Source organism: Vicugna pacos, chromosome 7, assembly GCF_048564905.1.
Source record: "Vicugna pacos chromosome 7, VicPac4, whole genome shotgun sequence".
NCBI classification, from domain to species: domain Eukaryota; kingdom Metazoa; phylum Chordata; class Mammalia; order Artiodactyla; family Camelidae; genus Vicugna; species Vicugna pacos.
The window spans coordinates 36771361-36791684 of NC_132993.1; the positions used below are offsets into that span (position 1 = coordinate 36771361).

Below are 20324 nucleotides of genomic sequence, written 5' to 3' on the forward strand. Positions count from 1 at the left end.
ATGTATGCAAGTGTCCACCTATCCTTCTATCCATCTGTCCATCTATCCATCCATGCCTCCATCCACATACATATATAATGAAACAAATGCTGGTTGTAATTTACTCAGTTGACTTCATAACCTGTAATTTGAGAAGCAAACTCAGATATTCCTTATTATAAAGTCTTTGGTCTGACCAGAATATCATAATGCCCTTTCTTTTTCATTTCTCTTTGCCAAAACGAAGTGAAATGTTTTATTGGATTTTATGTAGATAATGCCTTAGAAGTCTCCTCAAACAAACAAGACTCACTAAAGTTGAACTAGCTTTGGGAATGAGTAAGTATGAGCCATTTCTCAGAAACCCCCAAAATAAAATATCCCTTCAGCATGCACGGTGCCCAGAAATATAGCCAGCTTTCAAAATTCACTTGTTCCTAATAAGATTAACAACTGAATTTTGATCAGAAACAAAGAAGTACAAAAGGTAGTGGACTGACATATTCAAAGTGCTATCAATGAAGAATCTTACATCCAGAAAAACTTTGTTTCCAAAATGAAGATGAAATACATTCTTAGACAAAAACAAGAACAAAAACAAAAACAAAACCTAAGAGAATTTGTTCCTAACAGACCTCCCTTATAAGAAATACAAAGAAAGTTCTTCAGGCTGAAAGCCAAGTGACCTCAGACCAACTAGAATCCTCAAGAAATCCTCAGGAAAAAATGAAGAGAACCAGTAAAGGTAATTATGTAATTATAAAGAACAGTAAAAATGAAATTTTCTCATTTATTTATATTATATGAATAAGAATACATGTATACATAGTTGTATTGTGGAGCCTATAACAGAGAAATGTTATATATTTGGCTAGCACAAAGGAGCTGGGTAGGAGTAAAGATGAGCTGAAATAAGAAAATGATGCTAAATAGTAAGTTGAATAATCCACAGGAACACATGAAAATCAGAAATGGTAAATAAGAAGGTTAATGCAGCTAACTCTATAACTATGTACTTGTTCTCCTTTCTTCTCTCATCTTTAAAAGACATAAAAGTACATAAAATAATGATCATAAGAATATATACTTGGATCTGCAGCATAGTTAGATGTAGTATGTGTAATAATAACACAAAAAGGGGGAAGAGGGAATAGAGCTACATAAGAGTAATGTTTCTCCATCTCATTGGAATTAAGTTAGTATAAATCTGATAAATTAAGATGTACATGATAAACTAGAGCAACCACTGATAATATAACTCAAAAAGCATAGTGAAAAAATCATTCAGGAAATTAAAATGACACATTAGAAAATATTCACTTAATGCAAAAGAGAGCAGTGAAAGAAAAAAAGGAACAAAACAGACATAAGATACAGTAAACAAAACAAAAAGTAAAATGGCAGACATAAACTCCACCATATTAATAATAACATTAAATGTGAATAGATTAAACAACCCAGTCAAAAGGCAGAGACTGTCAAACTGGGTAAAAAAATAATATCCAACTATAAGCTGTGCATAGGAGATGCAGTTAAGTTTCAAAAATACATGTAAAAAGTAAAAGATTGAAAAGGTTATATAATGCAAACAGCAGTCATAAGGAAGTTGGAATGGCTATACTAATATCAGAAAAATAGTCTTTAAAACAAAAACTTATTAGAGATGATGAGAGACATTTTATAATAATAAAAGAATCACTTAATCAGAAAGACATAACCAGTATAATATATATACAGCTAACAACAGAGCCCCCAAGTACATAATACAAAAATTGCCAGAAGTGAAGGAAGGAACAGATAATTCAACAATAGTTGGAGAATTCAGTACCCCATTTTCAATAATGGATAGAACAAAATTGATTAACAGTAAATGAAAGACTTAAACAATAATATAAACCAAATAGACATACAGACATTTATTAAACACTGAGCCCAACAACAGCAGAGTACAGATTCTTCTCAAGTCACATGGAACATTCTCCAGAATAGACCATATGTTAGGCCTTAAACCAACCTCAGTATATTTAAAAGGACTGAATTCATGATAAATATATTCTCTGATGACAACAGAATGGAGTGAAATTAGAAATCAATAACAGAAAAATTGGGGAGAAATTCACAAATAAGTGGAAATTAAACAACACACTTTCAAATAACCAATGGGTCAAAGAAGGAATCACAAGGGAAATCTAAAAACACTTTGAGATGAAAGAAAGTGAAGACGCAACATACCAACACTTACAGGAGTCATCGAAAGCAGTGTTTAGAGGGAAATGTATATGCTTATATTAGTACAGTAAACAGATGTCAAAGCAGTAACCTAAACTTCCAGTTTAAGACCCTGGAAAAAGCAAGGAGATCTAAAGCCCAAAAACCAAGGAGGACAGAAATAATAAAAATATGAGCAGAAATGAATGAAATAGAGAATAGAAAACAGTCGAGGAAATAAATGAAGCCAAAAGTTCTTTGAAAAGCTCAACAACAACAACAACAACAACAATGAGAAACTTTAGCTAGACTTACCAAGAAAACAGAGAGAAAAGACTCATGATATCCTCTACACCTGCCTGAGCCCTAGCTGCCCACACGGACCGCGGAATGCCATCAGGTAAAGGCCATGTGGACGCAGAACTCACCCAGTGTGCTTCCTTCTTTTGAGGGTTGACGTCTCTCCAGTTTTGGGTTGCTCTTAGGCACCTTCAAATAGTTGTTTGCACTTCACCCAGAATTTCTAATTGTTATTTGTGGGAAGGTTATCCTGATAGAAGCTACCCGGGCATGACTAAGAACTGGAACCTCCAGATGCCCTCTCGAAGAGGGAAGAGGGGGGTCCCAAGGCGAGAGTCAGCACAAGAAAAGTATCAGCATAAACACATTTTATGCTTAAATCATGGGCCAGCCAAGTTCACAAAACCAGCCTATCACTTATGAGCCACCAGAAGAGGCCAGAAAACTCGCTAGTTGATGATACAGTGATTCTTAGCAAAATACGGCGAGGGGAGATTTTTCAATGTCCCCTTGACTTTGAAGCCTGAATGATACGATCTTTCTGCCCTTGCCGTCGGCCTTGCTTTGGCCTCTGCCTGAGTTTGCGATCTATATGGCTTATGATAAGATTTCTCTTCTTTTCTTCTATAAACCCAGAATCAATTAGGAGACTAAGAAGTAATGAAGCTTTTAGAGTATGAAGACAAAGTAATGGAACCATCAGGGGAGTGTCCCCAGGGACAACCATCACAGGGAGCAGACAGCAGTTGATGCAGACTCCCCACGCAGTGCAGCTCTCCTCAAATAAGACAAGCTCTAGAAACGATTTCTTTCCATTTCCCGCTCCTAAATTCACAGCATTATATTTGAATGGCTTCAAAATTTAAAAAAAAATTTTAACATTAAATCATTATGTATGCATCATAAAAACAGAAATAGGTATAAAGAAATTGCCCCTAAATGATCACTGCATATAAAAATGTTAGGTTCTATGTAAAGTTATTTCATAATACTTTTTAATAGAAAGCAAAAAATGTTTTCAACAAAAAACCTTTGGGTTAGAAGTTGGCTAGGTAAGCTGTGATTTATTAGATTAACTGGGACAGGGGCTAGGCTCCTCAGGGTTAACGAGAGCTGAGAGGAGATGAAGGCTGGGTGTGGAGGGTGAGAATTTACATTCAAGAAAACCAGGAGTACATGAACGAAGAGAAATAGGACAGCAGCAAAGAGGAAAGAAAGTAGGACAAGTAGCAACGCATTTCAGATTCCAGGAGACCTAAATATGTCTGAAGTTACCAGGGAAGAAAATGATGCTAGAAAGAAAGGTGTGAAGAATGGAAACACTGGTCTACCTCCATGACCTGACTTTGTTTTGGTGTTTTCTTGGGCTGTGCTATGACTACTGTACTTAAATGAGCATTTATGTAATTGCTAATGTTTACCTCACCAATTCTACGAGCTGCATGAGGGTAGGAAAGAGAAACGTCTTGGTCACAGATCTATGTGGTTCCCAGCCGAGCACGAGGCCTGACACGAGTACTCAATAAACACTGGTTCAAAGAATGAATACGTGTATTTTTTACATAGCTGTAATTCTAGCAGGTACAACTGCTTACCCTCTTTCTTGTACCGGTTATATCAAATTTCTACAAGGCTTAATGATTATCATTTTGAATGGCCACACACCAATCCACGGGGCAGACCCACCATAGACTGTTGAAACCCACCCTTCCTACTGAGCAGTGCACTGCCTGCAATGATTCATAATTACAAAGCATGCTGTAAAATGTTTTTTTCACATTGTTTTGGATCTCTTCCCTAAGATACACCCCCAGGAATCCACCTTGGTCAGAGGGTAGGGGCATCTCAAAGGCTAATGAAATACGCCACCCCAGAGCTTACAAAAGGACAGTGCCCCCTCCTGACCCTCCCCATCAATGAATGGGGACACAGTATTATTATCACAACTTCAACATCATATATCATTGTTTAGAAACCTTTGCCAATGTAATTGTACATTTAAAATGATCCCTCATTGTTTAATTTGCTTATCTTTGATAGCTAATAAAGCTAAAGAGAATTAAAAGGTCCTATTTTTGGTAGATAAACAACAAGGTCCTACTGTACAGCACAGGGAACTATGTTCGTTATCTTGTAATAACCTATAATGAAAAAGAATATATATCTATGCATAACTGAATCACTATGCTGTGCACCAGAAGCTGACACAACATTGTATATCAACTATACTTCACTAAAAAAGAAAAAAGGAAACCTCTAATAGAAGACCTGAAAACCAAAAAAAAAAAAAAAAAAAGAAGAAGTCCTATTTTGGGACTCTACTTTTTGCTCCCTTCAAATAAAAGCTTTTCATAGTAAGAGAAAGGTAGTAGGAGATCTTAAATATATATGGTATCTTGTGACAGTTTTGAAAGAATAGGAGAAAATGCAACTTCTTCCCTTTTTTTTTTAAAGAACCCTATTGCTCGGCCCATAATTCACCAGATGCTCCATCTTCTGGCAGCTGAGGTGCTCTTGGAGGTACCCCAGCCGTGCCCTTTCCAGACGGGGGCAGGGCCCAAGTGTACAGTTTGCAAAGCAGAGCTGGTGAGCGGTGGGCTGTGGCAGCCCCTGCGGGCCTGAGTCAGACTCCACACAGTGACCCAGGGTGGTTGGGGAGCCTGGGCTCCACAGGGGCCCCTGTTTCTGCTTAATCACCCTTCAAGGAAGGTAGCAAGCTGCCTCCTGCTGGAAGGGGCTGAGCCGGGAACAGGAACACAATGAGTTTAATCAGGATTAGACACTGATCTGGCTCAACCCACTTAAAAAAAAAATCTAACAGATACATGAAACTGACCACCCAAGAGGGCATTCAGATTAAGCTCGGACTATATGAAGGACTAAGCTTTGGAGAAAAAACAACCCCAAGGAGCTGAAGAATCTCATTCTGATATTTTTAAATGAACAGAGTACTGTTTTGTAAAAGGGCATTTTGAAGTATATTTTATGCTAAGATTCTTGAAGCAATTCATCTGACACTGAGCCTCTGATGGTGGGGTCCTCTGCTTCCCTGCCCTCCAGCGCGTTCCTCACCGCCCTCCCTCACAGGCCCCGATCCCCTGCAGCCCTCACACCACTGCGAGTTCCTCTCCTCTCAGACGCTCCCCTGACAGTGTCCGCATCCTGAGCCCTGAACCTCCGACTGCCTCCTCCTCCAGCCCCCAGCCCACGGCCTCTGATTCCCCTGCTGGACCCAGGGGTGCCCATAGAGACAGACACGCCCATGTCTGTTTCGCTCCAAGGATGAGAAGGCCTGGATTTAACTTCTCCATCACCTGGGCCATGGACCAGCCCTCCGGATCTGCTCCCACCCCTGGAATATGCAGAGATAGAAGCGTCCCCAAGGTCTGCTAGAGCTGACGCCCAGGTTAAATGAATCCGTGGGAGACAGGCAGCAGCCATACTGAAGCGAGCTGTGGAATGGAGCCCAGTCCACCGGGGCTGGTCTTGCTTCTCCCAACACAACTGCTGTGGGCCCTGGGCGAGGAGGACCCTTCTACACCTCTGACCTCTGTGTCTTGTCTGTAAACTGACAGATGATAGAGTTGGATTCAATGGCTTAAAAACTCTCCCTCAGCTCTGACACTCTGGGATTTTATATGTGCCATTCAAATATATATACTTTTGGTTTGGGGGAGTTTTTTGGTTTTGGGGGGATAACTAAGTTTATTTATTTGTTACTAAGGTTATTATTATTAATTTAATGGGAGATACTGAGGATTCAACCCAAGACCTTGTGCATATGAAGCATGAACTCTACCACTAAGCTAGACCCTCCCTACCAAAATGTATTTTTATAACTTTATCTCCCTCGGTATGTAATGCAATTTAGGCAAAGCATAAGCACCCCACTGTTGCACAAACTGAATTATCAGGAAGTCCAAATCACAGTGAAAAACACTTCAAAGCTATGTAATAACAAAGCTAGAGCTTCTGTCTGCACATGTGTGTATGTTCAGAAAACACCATCACCAATTACAAACACAAGCACTTGTCATCCTTAAGTTATTCATATACTTCTCTGTGACAATTATCTACCTCCTATTTCCTTCTGAAAATCCCCAGGAAGTTGCTAACTTCAATTCCAATGCCACTCACCACCAGGGTTCAGCTGGGAGAGTCCCTGATTAGCCACCATGTGCAAACATCAAGTTCAATGTTTCTAGACTCAGGTTTGCTGGTGAAATGTATATGCTTTATCTCACATGGAAAGCACCAAGAGGTCTTAGAGATCATCTGCTCCACCTGTAGGAAAGCTGGCATAAGAGTAGGACTTCAGAGCTGAAATTCCAGGGACAATATCTAGCAGCAGCAGGCAGGAAGTCTGGCCAGTGTTTTGTCTTAGACAATGTGGCAAACAAGGTCGGGGTGGGGGCGGGGGTAGGACAGTCAGTGGCCACGAGGTGGGGGTCCTGAGCCTCCAGCCCGCAGGCTTGGGCCTCTGCTGGAGTCAGCCAGGGCTCTGCCCTCTGGGCCTTTCACAGAGAGGGTGACCTCCAGCTGGAGGGAATGGCCAATCTATTGTTTGCAGCTTTTTGCAGGAAGCTATTTGAAAGGGTCATTGAAAAATGATCTTACTAAATCAAGCTGTACCAATATTTTTATTTCCTTTCATGCAATGCCTCATTTAAAGGCATTAGATGGGCCTGTTTATAAAGCCTGGGAAACAAGTCTGTATGACTTAAGTTCAGAAAAACAAAAGCATCCTGCTCTTAAAGCACAGAAAACACACAGAGAGTGCGATGGTGGGCATCTGTCTCAGAGCAAGTCCCTGCTCTCCACACCGAATGGATGTTTGACAGAAAAAAAAAAAAAGCACATCAAATCCAAAACACTTTTTCAAAGAAATGTACACGTACTGACATTTATGCATATTCAGTTATCTTCTCAGGATTCTAGCAGTTTTTTAAAACCAGAAGAGATTATTAACTGTCTGGTTTAGAACTGATTTTTTTTTTAATGACAAATCACTGTCACTTGTCTGGGAAATGGCTTTATGTCGTGTTAGTGGGGAAGAGAATTTCAGAGACCTGACCTTCCAGGTGTCCCCAGCCTCCATCCCGATCGACTGCACCTGAATTAAGACAAAGAACGATTGAAGAGGTGAGAACTGGAAACCTACTGATCTACGTATGGGGGTCCCTGGGCAGGTGTTCAGCACTGGCCTCTCCCCAGAAAGTGCGCTTTGAGGGATGGTGAGTGGGGCAGATGAAACACGGAAGCCTCGAAACCAGCAAGGATCCTTGTTTCAGGAACAAGGAAGCAGAGAAGATTTTAGAAAACAGAGAGTGAAAGGGAGAATTTTCCCCTCTTCACAATGTGATCAAGGATCAACTGTGAACCCACGAGTTCTGGAGGAAGGAACCATAGAAAGACTAGAATGCAATTTTACGGATTAAGACAAGGGGTCTGGGCCCCCAAGCAAGGCCCTCTGCCAGGTCCAACGGCCAAACACAGGTGAGGCTGAGAGGAAACCTCCTACAACAGAGCCTCCCCACAGCTGCTCTGTGAGCTGCAGAAACTGGGAAAGCCCTGGCACTTCCAAAAATGGACAGGCTCTCTACCTAAAACCAGGGAAAGTCCAAGTCAGGCAAACAGCTGGTAATTTTAAGCTAAAATGCCAAGATCATAATGACGGTGACTAATATTAGGGGGAAAAAGCAGTTAAGAGTCTTATTGTCCAGAAGACTCCAAAACACTGCTGCTGCTTTTTAGCCTTTTACATTCTGTTTTAAATAATTTAAATATTTTACTGTCAGATTTAACCTACAAGTAGCTATGAGGGAAATGACCCCTGCAGAATGGCTTCCATCCTCCAAGAGAGAGACACGTGCAGGTCTCTGCTGTTGGGACTGTCTGGAAGTAATCCCAGCACGGTGGGATGTCAGGAGCTCAGTAATTGCAAAACCCAAAAGCATGTTACCGTTTGAAGCCCAGCTGCAAAGACAAAGAGGTTTGAGGTTTGCAGGATGTGTGTCTAACTGAGGTCATTCTTGCTGGCTCTACCTATTAAACAAGACTATTTTCTTAATGAAAGGGAGAAGCAGGCACACTAAAGATAAAAACTGAGTTCCTACAAGGTGACTTATGGCTTTTACTTCTCTTTTGGTGTGGAAAAAGAAGCTCGATGACCAACAAAAGCAAAGAGCTGACCCCACACAGGTTCTCTATGAAGACGGATTAGTCAACAGCAGTGACGATGATAATAAATGATACTCCTCAGGAGAACTTCTTGGACTTTGATGCGCACACATCGCCTGGGATCCTGTTAGAAGGCACCTGAATCAGGCAGCCTGGGTAGGACATAAGATTCTGCATTTCTCACAAGCTTACGATGCTACTGGTCTGCAGACCACACTATAGCTCACTGAGAACTTTCCTTGGTGGTTCTTCAACTTGTCCAGGTGGATGAAAACCTGGAATTCTTTTGGGAACATATCTTATTCCAATATATAAACTGAACCAATCTTGCCGCAAAAAATAGCAGCATGCTAGGTAATATACCACGTGTCACTCAAAATCATGCTGTACACCGGAAATCAACCCAACGCTGTAAAGTGACTATAATTCAATTTAAAAAAATGCAATTGGCTACCATGCTCGTGTTGACTGGTTGCTTCTGGGCTTGTCCAGAAATGTTTTCTACTTGCCTGGCACATCGGAAGCTTAACAAAGGCCTTTGTATGTATGAATGAATAAATGAATGAATGAATGAATGAATGCACAAATGAAAGAAGGAAACTGAGTGAACTTGGTTCCTAACTGGTCCCTGTGATTCTTTAAACCATCTTAAATCCTTCCACTGGTGATGTGTGGAGATAGGGGCACGGTGCAAAACCATTATCAGGCTTGGTGAGAAAGAGGGAGGAGAAGGAGGAGGAGGAGGAGGAGGAGGAAGGGGAAGTAACATGGGCAACAGCTAACTTTGGGGGATCACTGAGTGCCAAGCACGGCGTTAAGCCCCTTACAACAACTGTCTACTTCACCCTCTCAAAGCCTCTGTGAATTTCGGGTTATAACGATTCCCATTTTACAGACTGGGAATGTAAAGCACAGAGAGGGTTAATAAACCAAGATAACGCAGTTAGGAAGGCGGAGGTGGTTCTGGGCCCACGCTGTCTGAACCCCACACTATACTACAGATCTCCACATCGGTATTAACACAACTCTAAAGACTTAGTGGAGAATCTGAAAACAAATGTATGTATGCATATGTATGACTGAAACATGCTGTACACCAGAAATTGACACATTGTAACTGAGTATACTTTAATTAAAAAAAAAAGACTTAATGGATATTTTTGGTGCCTGTGTTTTTATTATGCTGATACTGCTTAGCACATGGGCTCCATGCTTTGTGTCAGTTTTGTTTTTAACTGAGGAGTAAGAAAGACAAATACCTGTAAGGAATACTGAGAAGATAATTGTTTTTGGAAGGGTAACTTTTTAAAAGCTTCAAGAACATACAAAGAATCTTCATGCACTCCTGGATCTAGTTTTAATGGCTGGGTGCATACTAAGAATGAATATGAGTAATTAAGAAATATGAGTCGACAGACTGGGAGTTCGAAATTTGTAGATACTGACAGGCACATGTAGAATAGATAAACAAGATTATACTGTATAGCACACGGAAATATATACAAGATCTTGTGGTAGCTCACAGCGAAAAAGAATGTGACAATGAATATATATATGTTCATGTATAACTGAAAAATCGTGCTCTACACTGGAATTTGACACAACATTGTAAAATGACTATAACTCAATAAAAAAAATCAATATGAGTCAAATGCTTTGGCATTTAGAAAGATCTTCCACTGCACTAACTCATTGGGTTGTCACGTCACCTCCTTGAGGCCAGGGTTTCATCTTCCCCATGATGGAAATGAGGCTGAAGGGGCACTATATTCGGAGCCAGAGCTCAAATACCTCCCTCCCCTCACATCCCTGCTTGGTGCTGAATTTAAAGACTATTTGCTTTACTGCCAACCAACAGACTGACCACCGATGCCAACATGTAAAATTCTATAAATAAAGTAATATCGTTATCTCTAACTATTTTCTTTTACGTCAACCTTGGAGATTCTAAGTAACACCCACAGCCACATACCCAGGAGGAGTCCTGAGCCAGCCAGGGCAGCAGCAGCAGGGTATGAGCTGGGGGGCTCGTGGGGAGGAGGGGAGTTGGACCTCCCTGTCACCTCCCCAGCCTGCTTTTCGGAGCCCATCCCACCCTGCACACCAGAACTTGAACACACAATTGGCAAAAGACCCCCAGCTGCGTGCTTGATCTGAACGCAGAAAGCTGAGACACCCTGGATACCTCCTTCCAGGGCACAGTGAGTCACCAGCTGGAGGTGGGAGGGAGTTTCCCAGTCCTCAGAAGTAGCCCCAGAAGGGCCTCAAAGTCATGAACTTGCCTATTAAATGGAAAAAGCATTGGTTTTGGAAATGAAACCAGGAGGCTCAAATCCTGCCTCTGCCACTTAGTTAATTTTCCTTGGGCGCATTACTTCACCTCGTTGGGCCTCAGTCCGATCATCCGTAAGCCCAGAGGAGGACACACACACGCGCAGAGATGGAGTGAAGCGCAGGATCTGGCGTGTGGGTCGCACCCAGTGTCGGGTGTTTCCAGGCACAGAAAACCTGCTCCCGAGCCCGGCCCGCAGCAGGGCCAGCCTCTGTTCTCACTCAGCTCTGAAGGAGCCCAGCAAGGGGGAGTTTGCAAATGTTAATGGCCTGTGAGCAACGTGGGATGTTTTGGTCAAAACTTTGCACGGTTCGCTGATTGTTATGAACACAAAATAACACACCAGCTTTGCAGTAAGTGATGGGGGTGGAATTTTCTCTGTGCGTGGCACTCTGCTCTAAGTGTGCGAACCTGGGGTAGGAAGAACAAAATATTTACCTTTTCCAGGGCCTCTCTGTCAAGTAGTTCTTGCACAGCTAGCAGCTTGATGCTGTAAGAAAAAATTAAAACCACACTTGAAAACAAAACATTTCACATCACCAAGCATCAGGCAGGTCATAAGAATGCAAGTCTGAAATTTCAGCCTATGTTTCTGCATCACCTCCCATCTTAAAGCGACCTTTGGTTTGAACTGAAATGACCATTTCAGAACTACTAAAAATGTTTCTGAACTGTAAAAGTGATTTTACCATAGTATCCAGCAATCCCACTTCGGGGCAGATACCCAAAAGGGCTGAAAACTGGGACTTGAACATTATTTACAACACTCATGTTCATAGCAGCATTATTCACAACAGCCAAAAGGTGAAAACAACTTAAATGTCCATCAGTGGATGAATGAATAAGTAAAACACGGTACATACATGAAATATTCAGCTTTAAAAAGAAGGAAATTCTATCACATGCTATAACATAAAGGAAACTTGGAGACATTCTGCTAAATCAAATAAACCAGACACCAAAGGGCAAATACTTATATTCCACTTACATGAAGTGCCCAGACTAGCCAAACTCAAAGAGACAGAAAGTAAAACGATGGAGTTATTATTTAATGGGCACGGATGTCCATTTGGGAAAAAGTTCTGAAGATGGATGGTGGTGATGGCTGTACAACAATATGAATGTACTTAATGTCACTGAATTGTACACTTATTAATGGTTGAAATAGTAAATTTTAGGTTATGTACACTTCACCACAAAAAATTCTAAAAGTGAGAGCTGCTCATGTAAGGAATTTGAATAAATTCAAAGAAATAAAAATAGTGGTCCGTGTTCAGCATGAATCTACCCCTGATGTCCCTTTGATGAGAACAAGCAAAGAGTTACAGTCAGTCCTTACGAAGAGAGCCTGCTCAGCTGCTCATGTTTACCGCACATGGATTGAGCCCTACTGTGTGCAGGTCGTCGAGGGTATCTGATGACCATGACCACCTCCCGGCCCACAAGGGGCTCACAGCCTCTCGGAGGCCACAGTCAGACCAGAATATGACAAGCAGGGTGCCACATGGACTGGCTGAGGCACAGAGAGGAGCCGAGCCCAGCAGAGGTCAGAGAAGGCTTCCTGGGGGAGAGGCTGAGTTAGCCTCGCCAGGGGAGGGGACTGGGGAGAAAGGCCACCTGCGGGGTGGAACTGGAGGGTGGGGGTGGCGGCAGCAAAGGCATGGATGGGAGAGGATGGGCTTGGAGTGTATACAACTCTCCAGTTTCCAGTTTAGGGGCCAGAGCTCAGACTGCAGCCCCCATCTGAGATGAGAGAGTTCAGATGCAGATGCAGGTTTTAGAGGGGAGGTCTTTTCCCTTTTGTGACAAACTGCTTTTGAAGTGTTCATGGACACCGGGAGCAGGCAGCCAAGGTGGCCTCGCTGGCACACAGGAGGAAGCAGGAGAGTTCACGAGACTGTTTAGGGAGCGGGTCAGCTGCTGATGGTGGCATTGCGCTCCCACCCCACCCAGCTAATCTGCCGGTGGTCACTGGTCACATGCTCCGACCTGCATGGTCCCTAGAGCAGAAGTGCGCCCCACCTGTGCCACACATCTCCCTCAAAAGGGGTTGTGCCCATGATACAGTTCACCTCAATCTACAGAATTCTTCATAATCTCCCTGTACAGCTAAGCAGGCACTCACTGTCCAATCACATGCAAAGGTTTACTTAAAAGCAATTCCAGTGAGTGCAATAAAAGTTTTAAAAGCTTACAAGAAACCGTCACCACCACCAACAACAATTTAGCAAACATCAGGGCTAACTGACAGGACTGGGCATTCCCTCTGCTCCAGTCACACTGACTTCCTTCATCTCTTGGACATGTTTACTTTTGTTGTTTCTCTGGCTTGGAGCAGTCTTCCCCAGATCTTGACAATATCGATTGCAACTCATTGCATCATTTCAGTCTAAGTGCAAATGCCGTCTCCTCCAAGCAGCATCCCTGATCACCATTTTTTTTTCTAGTGCACTTACTGGTGCCTTAAAGCATTTATTTGTTGGGATGCTTTTGTCTGTTTCCTCCCAACCAGCATGGAAGCTCCTTTAGGCTGGGGGCTCAAGGATGTTCTCACTACTGTAACTGAGACGGGGAGGGCACTCAAGAACATTTACTGGCCGTCTGGCAGGGCCTGGGGCTTACGGGCCACGTTGTTATCAGTGTGGTAGCTAAAATCACTGGCCAAGCCTCCGTTTCTCCATCTGAAAAGGAATGCCTCAAATGAGATGACCGTTTGTGTTTTCCCCAGGTGAAAGGTGCTACGCACATCTGCAGAAATGCCTGCCATTAATGGGATGTGTCTGGTGGCAGGTCAGAGCCACTAGCCACTCCTTAGCACATGCCGATTCCCAGTGTGCACATCCAGATTCCAGGTTAGCAATCTGGACTGCAATTTAGAGGCTAAGGAGATTCCAGTTGTAGCTCAAGTTTCAGAAGCTTAAGCTGCTTCTGAAATAGCCACTGGAAAATATTTATACTGGAGGAACTTTTAAAATAGCCTCTCATTCTGGCCTCTCTACAGTCATGAAGTCCAATTTAGGATCAGATGGCAATAGATTAGAGGAAAGGTTTAAACACTGTTAATACATTCAACTCTCTTTTTCTCCCTCTTCACAAAGATACAACATTCAAACCACTGTAGAAAGTGAGCTGAAACCCAACTGTTTCAGGCTTTGAATGAAAATGAAATTAAAACAACTTCAGGTGACTCTTATTTACAGTCAAAACCGGAAGGATGGTCCCTGCTCACCACTCTGCTTTCCTCTTGAAGGGGAGGGGGTGGCAAATACTTGGCAAGCATATTGCCAACTCTCCAACTCTCTCCACCTCTTTCCATGGAACTTCCCCCCATTTAACTTAGATCCAGCTGCAGAATCCTCCTCAACACTCCAGGGAGCCACAACCAATCCACTGAAGCTGGCACGTGAGACTAAGCCAATTTAACATCTGCTCTAAAACCAACACCAAATAGCATTCATGTACCGGGTGGGGACAGGAAAATGTCGAGGAGACCGTGTCACACTGCTGAAACACAGCAACACAAGATGAGATTTCTTTAGAGACAGTGGGAGAAGAATGGAGCAAAGATGATCGGACACTCAGATCTAGACAGTCTGAGTTTCAAAATGGAAACAATACATGTTAATCGGAAGTTACTGCTACAGCTGCTCGAAACACTGGATTTCTTCAGGAAGCTGTGTTTTTTCCCTCCTGAGAGCTGCAGTCTTTAGGAATACTTGAGATGTTTCCTGTTATATAATGATCCTGCCGTTAGTTCTTACCTCTTTGGAAACTGTTCAAGTTTTGGAGTATTTATTTCAGTATTTATAGTGTCAGATTCTTCTAGCACATCAGATACTCCCCAGGAGGAAATTTCACACACGCAAAGAAGCAATGAAACCGTTTACCACATCCTCCATTTGCAAACTTCTCACCCTGGAAGGGAATCTCATTCCTCATTTTCAGTTTTGCTCCCCCTTCCCTCTCTTCTTTTCTCCATCTCTCCTTCCGTCCCTCCTTCCATCCCTTTGCTAATTTCACAAGCATATACTGAGTGTGCCAGGCACCGGGGAACAAAGGTGAACGCAATATTGTCCCTCCCCGAAAGGGCTCACGGGGGCTAGGATACTGCTGGGGCACAAGCCCAGGAGATGTGTCTCTGAGACTCTCCCGGGTTTCAACATGGACCAGCAGAGCTGGGCTAAGCAGGGCATGTCTGTCGGGTGGCCTGCTGCTGGGTCAGCAGCTTTGGAAAACAGCAGAGCTCCCATCAGATGGAAGCTTAAATGAACTGCAGTTTCTTTTTCACACTTCACGTTGAGAAGAGAGGCAAATCACACAAAAGCAGCTGACAGCCATGACTTATTTAGAAAAATGGCCATTTCAAGGCCAAGTTCTGAAGTCAAGATGGGCAACACTCAGAAAGACCAAGAATGCATGCGATTAGTGTGTGCTAAGTAAGCTACAAGGAGGTGAGGCACCTGAGGGCGTATGTCTTATTCAGCTGGGTAGCAGCTGGCACGTGAGGGCTGTAACGGAATTCGAAGTGGTGATGGGAAGAGTGCCGGGCGGACACTGACAGCAGGGAAGAAAAGCAGCAGAGTTGAAGAGACGGAAGATGGAGGGCACCCCTGCAGGCCAGGCGTGGCTTAGAGCTGCAGACTGAATGAACCTCAGTGGCCCCAGAAAAGGCAGATAAGAGGCAACCCTGTGGACGCAGCAAAAACGCTTAGAGGATGAACTCCCAACGACACAGAAACTCACGCTTCCAGAACCGATTATGACCTACAGGGCACTGGAGTCAAGAATTCACTTTGGCTCCCTTTCTCTGAGGATTCTGGCACTTTGAGTTTCCACTGCCGTTACTAAGTGACACGATACAGTGCATGAGATACAGCAGATTTCAATAAATGCAGAAAGGGTGTAACACACTGAAGCCATGCATTCACTGCACAGGTGAACTATTTCAGAGGTACGTATTATGTACCAGACACTTGTGGAAGCTGAGGGTACAATGATAAGCAAACGCAGCCTCTGCCATCAAACATGTGAGTCCGATGAAGGAACCACATTAAGTGAATCAGCCACGTGAAGGGTGCTCTCAAGAGGTGAACTCAGGGTGCCATGAGGCCCTCTGGAAGAGCATTATTCAAGCAAAGCTGGGAGGTCCCCTGGGAAGTGACTCCTAAACTGACACCTACAGGCTTGCACGGCAGAGAGCTAGGGTGGCAGGAACAGCATGAGCTTCAAAGGAAGGAGGTGGGAGATCCAGCTCGGCCCCCTCAGGGACTGCACACCGACCAGGGAGCACAGGGTGGCTGGGGGCGGCGGGGGCAGGTGCTGAAAGATTTTCTCTTTTTTTTGCATTATTTTTTATTGAAGTATAGTCACTTTATAATGTTGGATCAATTTCTGGTGTACAGCATAATATTTCATACATATACATACATATATTCCTTTTCATGTTCTTTTTCATTATAGGCTATTACAAGTTACTGAATATAGTTCCCTGTGCTCTACAGCAGAAACTTGTTTATCTATTTTCTGTCCAGTAGTTCGTATCCACAAATCCTGAACTCCCAATTTATCCCTTCCCACCCCCTTTCCCCCCGGTGACCATAAGTTTGTTCTCTATGTCTACCTATTTCTGTTTTGTAAACAAGTTTATTTGTGTCTTTTTAAGAGTCCACATATAAGCGATATCATATGGTATTTTTCTTTCTCTGAAAGATTACCTTGCAGAAGCACACGGGCCATGTCTCTTTGAGGGTTTGTTAAGCCATGTTAAAGAGTCTGGCCTGTACTTTGGGGGCAAGGAGTGGCTACTAATGATTTAGGGCCGTGGTGTGGCAGAGGGCCCAGGACACCGAAGATGCCCAATTAAGGTATAAAAATGGCCCCAATGTGGAGAATGGACTGGGGTGGGGTGGGGTTGGGGACAAGACCGGAGGCAGTGAGATCTGAAGTGGGTCCAGGGAAGAGATGATGGAGGCTGGTGTCGGGAAAAGACATTGGGCTAATTCCAAACAGATCAGCAGCTGGTAGGACTCAACAAAGAATCAGACGTGGGGGGATGTGAGAGAAGTATCATTGCAATATCCAGTCCCAGAAACTGGGGTCTGAAGGGACCATCTACTTAGGGAGCAAAGCCAGGCTGCATGTGGTGAGTCAGGTCGTGGACACACAGGGCCCATGGGTCCTCTCGGTGGCGTGTGAACAGGCAGCTGGCTGTCCCTCAGCAAGTTCTGGGCTCTAGCTTTGGACACGAGGAGCCTGAAGATGACAACTGGAGGTGTCACCACACAGGAGACTGTGGAGGGACAGAAGCCCAGGGGCCATCGCCACTTCAGGGATAGGCAGAGGAACAGGGCCTGTCAGGGAAACAGGAAAGAAGCCGCCAGGAAGGCGGAGGGAGAACCCAGAGCACGCGGCCCAGGAGCCAAGGGGAGAGGGTGATGCAAGAAGTCGGAGCGGTGGGGCGGGGGGCAAGGGTTCTCATTTTGAGGAGCACCAGGGAAGTTAGGGCTGGTATCTGTGAGAGAGGGAGGCTTCAGGAAGTGGTGGAGAGACGCCGGGTTTCAGTGGGTGAGGAGTGGATGGGAGACAAAGAAGGGGAAATAATGAGATTAAAATCCAGGTGGAAGAGGTAGGGTGCCAAGTCCCCGGGTGCAACCTGCCCAGGGGCAGAAGGCAAAGCCGAGAGGTCTTCACCTTATCAAGTGCACATAAGTGAAAGTACAGACAATGACCCCTCTCAAGGCTTCTTCCCTCCTCTCTCCTTCCGTCCTTCTCTCTCTCCCACCGTCCCTCCTCTCCCCCACCCTCCCCAAACGGTATCATCCCAGGACCTAGCTCTTCCCCCCAGCATAATCAGCATGATCTGGGGAAACATAAAGGTCAAGAAAGTCCTCAACAATGCCGGGGTGGTTTTGTTCTGTAATACATTTTCACCACCTCTTGTGCAGGAAAAGAAGGGGAAGGGGTGTGAAGATTCGTGGGGATGCACGCTCTGGGCCCAGTGCTCCAGCCCACTGTCCCCGGGCCTGGGAGCCAGGCCAGAGAGGGGAGCAGGGTTTCCACGTGCACCTGAAGCAGGAGACCAGAGTCTCAGCGACAGCAGTATGAAACTGGGGGAGAGGGACAGGCAGCCAGCAAGGGGGGTGGGGGGCCCAGGAGGAGAAAATGGAGAGAAGGTAGAATTGCAGGCGGGACCAGTGTCCATGAGCAACAGCCACTGTCTCCTCGTGTGTCCCGTGCAGGATATGAGGGCCACTTATGAAATGTCACGAAAGTCAGATTCAGAAACCGCATCTATCCAGTTGCCTGAACACTTCTCCATCCCTCTCAAGGAAGGCTCCATGTTACCTTCCCCTGAGCAAAGCAAGGAAGAATTCTTTCTATGGATTACCAAATTTTAGAAGATGTTACGGGTGTTAGGTTCAGACCTGTTTTCCCTAAAGCTTTCTTGTCTTCCGCCACTAGCTCGGGACTGGGAAAACTCAGCAGACATCGGCCTCCAGACGCAGGTGGGGGTGCACACCTGGGGGAGAGGACACCCTCCCGGGGAAGGCGCTGCTCTCCTCACACACGTCCTCTGCAGCGTCTCATCCCATCACTGCCAAGCACATGCTCACATCTCACCCCTCATTTCGAAAGTGAGGCGCCGAATTAGTACATCAGCACCAGAACGGTCTACGTGGAGTTGAACTGAGGTGACTGTCCTGGGCAGGTGTGCAAGAACTAGTCCGCAAAACAGTGGGAGGAGACTTCTCCAGTGACGTCCTGTGGTGTTTGCTCTGTTTACGTTTTCAGCTGCTTGAATCAATTACAATAATTTCCATTTCTTAGAAATTTATTAGAAAACTGTCCAATCCATTCAGATTTTCAAATTTTGAGCACAGAACAATACTAGTAATCACTTTTAACTTAAAAACAACTTCTGTTTCTGTGGGCACGCCCCCTTCCTCATGCTTTGACGTGTGTAGCTTTTCTTATTTTAAAAATTCGATTTGTGAGGAATCAGTCTACTTTGTTGGTCTTCTGGAAAAAAATCAGCAACAAGATTTATCAAGTCTGCCATTTTTTTCTAATTATTTAAGGTCAACATTTATCTTCATTAATTCTCCAATTTCCCATTGTTTTCTTTAGTTTCTCTGTTTGCCTTCTTGAGTTGGATATTCATTTATTTAAGTGATTTCTTGTATATAAAGCCAGGAATTTTTCTCTAAGTAAATATTTGTCCTTGTTTCAAATCCCGTGATGTAGATTTGGTCACTTACTGGACTCCACAGCATCTGGACTGTGCTCTTTTGTCTCTAAGTATTTGGACTGTAAATTTTATAATTTTGTATTTTCTATAATTCTCATGCACTGTGGTCAAAGGAAGTACCCTGTACCTTTCCTTCTTTAAAAAAATCTGTTGATGCTTTTTCTTTATCTATTTTATGATGAGTTTTGCTTTTCTATTTCCCGGTGTTTGGGTACCTTCAGAACTTGTTTTTGGATCTCCTGGTGTTAACCTGTAAGGTTTTCAGATTAGCGCAGGGGATAAGGGAAGGGCTCTGGACTCCGTCGACCTGGGGTTCAAGCTGCACCACCTACAGGTGCGGGATCTTAAGGAACCTTTAGAACAGTGGGTGGGAGGGAAAAGATCCGGCATCCACCCCTGTGGCCTTGAGCAGAGAGAATGGAAGTCAAGACCGGAGCACATGGCTTAGCTCAGAGTAAACCTCCATAAATGGAGGACTTTGGTACCGATGCCACTCAGAGCCTTTCTTTTAGCCATCACACTTCTCTGAAGATTAAAATAATAAAAGAAGTAACATTGGGGGGTACCAACCTATCTCAGTCAAGCAGCATAACAAACCTTTTACGTCCTTTTTCCTTGCTGATCTCCATTAACCACACTCCAGGGCTCAGACCCAGAATCCGGTCTATAGCTTATTTTAGGAAACATTTCTGACGTGTGTATTTGTTTCGTTGCCAGACGTATAATAATAATTGAAACCGCTCTCTGGGTTTACAGCGTCTGTGCTGATGCTGCCCATTCTTGAGCTCTGTTTCGCTTTACCTCGTCAGCTTCTGCAACGTATCCTTACGGCAAATTTTCAAAAAAGGAACGTGTGTTTATTTTTCTAAGCCCTTGCATGTCTGAGAATATCTTTCTGATGGGCCTCCTACACAAAAGACACCTCAGTCAAGTACAAAGTAGTTGGGTTACCACATAACCCCCAAAACTTCATAGATGGTTCACAAAGGTACTTGATGATTAGAAAACCTTTTAATGTTTCAGATTCCCAGGTAGGAGTGAATATATCTGAACCAAACACAAAAAACAAACCCCCTC

At 44.0% G+C, this 20324-nt stretch overlaps 1 protein-coding gene across 2 annotated transcripts in view; it reads right to left on the reverse strand.

Annotated features, from left to right (window-relative positions):
• The window catches only part of EEPD1 (endonuclease/exonuclease/phosphatase family domain containing 1), a 98448-nt gene that overhangs the window by 24250 nt on the left and 53874 nt on the right, over positions 1 to 20324 (reverse strand). For both annotated transcript variants that reach the window (XM_072964680.1, XM_072964679.1), the window contains exon 3: positions 11438 to 11489. In XM_072964680.1, the coding sequence (XP_072820781.1) occupies positions 11438 to 11489 (52 nt within the window). The remainder of the gene's footprint in view (positions 1 to 11437; positions 11490 to 20324) is intronic.